This window comes from Sciurus vulgaris (assembly GCF_902686455.1).
Source record: "Sciurus vulgaris genome assembly, chromosome: 4".
NCBI lineage: Eukaryota > Metazoa > Chordata > Mammalia > Rodentia > Sciuridae > Sciurus > Sciurus vulgaris.
In genome coordinates, this window is record NC_136464.1 from 14070038 (window position 1) to 14075394 (window position 5357).

The window sequence follows — 5357 nt, forward strand, 5'->3', positions numbered from 1 at the left end:
CATGAGCCCTATGTGGGGGCTCCTGGGTCTTGTCCATCTTCACATTCCCAACTTCTCAGGTTTCATGGCCACGGCGTGTGTATCGTTCATGACTGTTGGCTGGATGGGAGGGAGGGGCTTCCTTGGGAAGGACAGTGATTTGCTCATCTGTTATGTGAAGGTGGGATAAAGGGTGATGCCCCTTGGTGCCAGGTCATTGCTCATGACTGAAGCCACTCTGTCTGCCAGCTTGGAGTAAGATGGTGGTGCCACCTCTGAGTCCCAGCCCCCGGCAAAGTCATTCTTTACTCCCAAGGGCTCTGGCGCAGGCACAGTAAATTCTTGTGACAAGGACTTGATGAGACCAATTCATTCCTTCTTCCCTTCATTAACAGAGAGCGAAGTCATGGAGACTTCCAAGACCTTCATGAGAAATCCACCGGTCACACCAGGCTACAGTGGTAAGTGACCACACTCGGGAGAACTGGGGCCCTGGTCTTGGTCCTTGCCTCGGCCCTCTGTGCGTGCCACTCTGGCAGACTGGGCCTAGTGTCTGTGCTCCAGCTTTTAAGACACATTGAGAGTCCCCAGGGCTGCAGTTGACTGACAGATGGACTCTGATAAATGGAGAGAAAGGACTTAGGCCGCATCCTGAGGGACATGACCTGGTATGGGAAGCACTTCATGTCCATCCAACAAACTGAGACCAGCATAGACACGATGCTATGAGGATACACACAACACATTAGTTGGGACCCTGTCCTTCCCAAGTTGGTCTTTCTCTAGTCTCCCACAAGGGCTGTCCTTGTCCTCCCATGTCTTCCTGTGTACTCCAGATGGAAGCAGCCAACTGCCTTGGTTTTCTTGGAACCATCATGGTGGTAGTCCTATGTCCAGGACCCCTCAGTCCTTGGCAAACTAGACAGTTGGTCACCGTTCCAAAAGGCTCTTCCTTCTCAGGTTCCTGGGCTACTGAGAACATAATATGTCACATCCCCCTGGGTGACAAACCCAGTGGTCCCCGCGGTCCCTCAGCCTTCACATATAGCTGTTCTTAGGAGGAAGGGGGTGCTTGGGGAACAGTCCATGGTTGCCCAGCCTTTGGGGCTGACAAACTCAGAGTTGGTTCAAGTCTCTGCTTGACACCTTCCGTGTGACTGTAAATGACAGCTCTGTGGCGAGTAAAAAATTCTATAAAATAGATGTATTAATTTTTTAGGGCTGCAAATTACCATAAACTGGATGGTTTAAAACAATAGCAGTTTATTCTGTCCCAGTCCTAGGGGATAGTAGTCTGAAATCAAGGTGTTGGCAGGGCCATGTCTCGCTCTAGGGGAGGATCCTTCCTTTGCCCCTTCCAGCTCTGGTGGCCCCAGGTGGCCCCTGGCCTGTGGCAGCATCTCTCCAGTCTCTGCCTCCATCTTCACGTGACTCTTCACGTGGCCTTTCCCCTGTGCTTCTAGGTTTGTGTCTCCAAACTCCCCCTTTTTTCACTTATAAAGTTACCAGTCATTGGTTCTAGGGTCCATTCTAAATCTAGTGTGAGCTCAATCCTGAATCCCTAATGGAATCTGCAAAGACCCTAAGCCCAGGGAAGACCGTGCTCACAGAGCTTAGGACTTGGATGTATCTATCTGGGGGACACCACTGCAGAGACTACCCCATAACTGTCATGACATTTGCTCTTTTAAATGCCTGAGTTCTTAGCTAGACTCAATAAAAATAGTGTGTATTCCTGGGTGTGCTTGCGTGTGGTGGTGTGTGTGTGCTTGCGTGTGGTGGTGTGTGTACACATACAAACACACATAAAATCTATGCAGATCGAAGTAGGCCCTGAGGCAGGTAAGCCACCTTGGCAAGGCTCCTGGGCTTCAGTCAACTTCCCTGTGACCTTGGGGTACTTTGCATTGCCCGAGGGTTGGAGAGATGGATGGTGGAGGAAGGACTTCATCTTTATAAAGGTCGATTAATTAGATTCTTCCAGAGGTGGTTCGTAGTCGGGGTTAGGGGTTGGGAGTTGCTGCTTTCAACCCCAAAGCCAGGTTTTCTTTCCTTAGGGACAAAGAAAAAAAAAAAAAAAAAAAAAAAAAAAAATGTTGGGCTCTAACACTGAGAGAGATTTATTTATTTACTTTGCAGTTTAAAACCAAGTTCTTAACCAGTTTTTCTCACTTGTTCTCTTTAAAAATGGTTTTATTGTGACAATATTATAGTACTTAGGAGTCAGCATCCAGTTTAAATAAGTAGTTGTGTTTTACCCATACTAATTGTAATGATTATATGTTATTTTGTGGGCAATGGGGAAAAATTGTCCTCGGGGTGGGTCTTGCAGATAATGAGTTTACCTTTTTGTGTAATAGGTCTCTGCTTTTAATAAGCCTGCAATTTCCCCATGGTCCAGCAAGAAAGATCCCAAATTGCATTTGGGAAGTGTCAAGGAAAATAAGCTTTCTCTCTAAAAAGATGAATAATTTCAATTACTCCTCAGACTATCATTTTGGCCCATTAAATGCTTTCCACATTTGCTGTTCAGGCTGACATCAGGGGCTTTGCTATCAAAGAATATGACTGTCATCGCCTTTTTGAAATGGGCCTTTGCTTCCCAGCTCCAAGGTCATTTTTGGTGGCCTTGGGAGGGCCAGTCACAGTGGAAACAACAGCACTGCTTGTATTAATGGCCTTTGGAAAAACGCAGGGCTTCAGCCGGGAGGAAATGCCCAGCGGCGGGCTGTGCTGGGGCGGCGGGGCAGGCCCGCATTCCTCTCCGGCTGGCCGGGCTCAGGGCTGCGGTTTGCCGGGTTCTTGCAGGCTTCGTGCCCTACCTCAGCTGCCAGGGGACCTCCGGCGAGGACCACATGGATCGCTGCCTGGAAAACTTCCAGGAGAAAAGGCAGCAATACATAGACCGGCAGGAGGAACTTCACCGTTTGGTGGCCACGGCCCCGAAATTGAAGCCCGTCTGCTCCGAGGACCACGTCCTGCGCGCTCTGCACGAGTACTCCAGGAAGTACCACCCCATGAGTCTGGGTATGGGTGCCCCTAAACCAGCTGCCGCTCAGACTGGCCCCAAGCACACCCCAGGAGGTTACAGAGAGCACGGAGTCCAGCAGAGTTCCAAGTCCCCGGGGCTCAGTGCAAAAGGAAAAGGCTCAATCTCTTAACAAAGACACGCTCCTGGGAGAGGGACCCAGTCTTGGTCCTGGCCAATCGCAACGCACTTGGAAGCCTCAGCTTCTGGATCCCTAGGCACCGTGATCCAGTTGCTTTCTCTGTGTTGGGAACAGTTATTCCCTAACCACACGCAAGAACCTTCTGAGGTTGTGACTGTCATTCCCATTTCAGAGACAGGAGAAGGGAGGCTTCCAGAGCTGCTGTCACTGGCCAAGGTCATAAGGGGTGCTGAAGTCAGCCCTGGGTCTGATCCGGGCTCCTCTCGGTGCTAGTTCTAGAGGAAGGGGTTTCTCACTGAACATCGACGATGGAGACAGCCATGTTGGGATTATAGAGCAGTCAGCACAGCAAGGATTTGACCTAGATCATTTTAAGGCCTAAAGGTCAATAGAAAAACTACGGAACTGATTGCTTTTATTGTTTTTACTATAATTGTTCAAGGATTTTTCTAGAACAGATCAGATGATAATTTACACATTTGCTGTGCTTTAAAATCTTCCAATCATGACAAAGAATCTCTGCCTCAGTTTGGGATTTAGCCCACTACTGTGACTACTTGCTGTGTGACCTGAGACAACTTACTTCCCTCAGCTTCTTCCTGAGCTGAGTGCTTTTTTGATTCCCTGCCTTACGTAAGTCATCATGTCAGGATGTCTGAAGCTCCTTCATCTATCCGAGAAGGATGCAGATTGGACTTTGGACTCAGATGGAGCCAGCTCTGAGTCCTGGCCCTATACCTCCTTGCTGTGTGACTCTGGCCAAGTCTCTCTGAACCTCTTGCAGGTCTCAATCTTCTCCCGCATGTGCTGGGGGTAATAGTGGTACCAACCTCTATGGTTTGGGAGAGATTTAAATGAGATACTATAGGTAAAGCCTCTCCCACAAAACCTGGCCTGGGAGTTCCCCTGGGCTAACTGCTGGGCGCCTGCTGGCTTGAGAACAGTGACCTCTGTGGCTCTGTGGCGCTCCCCAAGCCCTCAGGGAGCGTGCTGTCTCTCTACAGAATGCAAGAACGTGAAGAAGCCTCTCCATGAGCCCCCCATCCCCGGCTGGGCAGGCTACCTTCCCAGAGCCAAGGTCACTGAACTAGGCTGTGCTACGAGGTACACGGTCATGGCCAGAAACTGCTACCAGGACTTCCTGGACATCGTGGAGCGGGCCAAGAGAGCACGTCTGAGATCCTATGAGGAGTGAGTGGGTGGTCAGGACCTAGGCTGCAGGGGCTGGGAGGAGAGCAGATGGCCACCTGGGTCTGACTGGTTGTACAGAAGTTGCCTCCTTTGTCTGCCCCTGCCCCTGCTTCGCTCTCCCCAGCAGCCCTGCTGGGTCTTTGCTGGACGCAGGGAGGGCCTGGCAGAAGACCACCAGGGCCACCTGTCCAGCTGTGCCCCAAGAAGACCCCAGGGTGCCATGGCCACTGCTTTGGGCGGCTCCTGTGGCCTTAGTGTTCTCTTTTGAGAAAGGGGACAACAATCCTAACCGTTAGGATCAATTGTAAGGATCAGAAATGAAAGCAGGACGCCCCCCCCCCCCCGCCCCCAGGACCCTGTGTGTGATATTTATTCTTTCTTCTGGTAGTAAAAGGAGTAACTGTGGACTTTTGTTCTTATCTAGACTCTGTGGAGTTAGCCCCACCCAGCCGGCTGCTCCTTCCCCACAAGTTTTGCAGCAGGAAGAGCAGACACCCGCAAGCCCAGGTTTCTCCATTCCAGGTGAGGGCGGGTGCTTGCTTTCCTTTCCACTGCGGTTTACAGGGCAATGGTGTGTTCGCAGCGCCCCCTGCGGAGCTGGGCCACCTGCCTGCAACTCCTGGGGAGGTTTCTCTTCCAGGTGGAAGCTGTCCTGCCCTTGGAAGACCCCCCAGCCAAGACCCCAGAGCTCCGGTGACATGTGACTCTGCTCAGAGGTCAAATATGTCATGCAACAGGAAGATTTACCTAGGGCCACTGTCCTCAGCCAAGAACACAGAGGGCTAGAGGCACACGGCCCCCCAGAGCCAGGTGGACCCCAGGGGAGTCAGGGAGCCTGCTGTTTCTGCGTCAGTCCTCATCTGAACTCCAGAGGGCAATCAGGAAGTTTAATGGCCAGGACTCCTTGCTGCCTGTACCCTGAGCTGTCGCCACGGCCTGTCAGCAATGGCAAAGACATCGTCTGTTGTGTGGGAATAAAGGGGAGACTCTCCGTGTGCTAAAGGTCTTTGTGGGTTT

At 51.3% G+C, this 5357-nt stretch overlaps 1 protein-coding gene across 1 annotated transcript; it reads left to right on the forward strand.

Annotated features, from left to right (window-relative positions):
- Window positions 1–233: 233 nt before the first annotated feature.
- Window positions 234–4344, forward strand: SPMIP5 (sperm microtubule inner protein 5; the record flags this gene model as incomplete). The annotated part of the gene is made up of 3 exons (XM_079136591.1): window positions 234–440; window positions 2788–3006; window positions 4154–4344. The coding sequence occupies exons 1-3, from the start codon at window positions 338–340 to the stop codon at window positions 4342–4344; spliced, it is 513 nt and encodes a 170-aa protein (XP_078992717.1). The 5' UTR covers window positions 234–337.
- Window positions 4345–5357: the final 1013 nt, after the last annotated feature.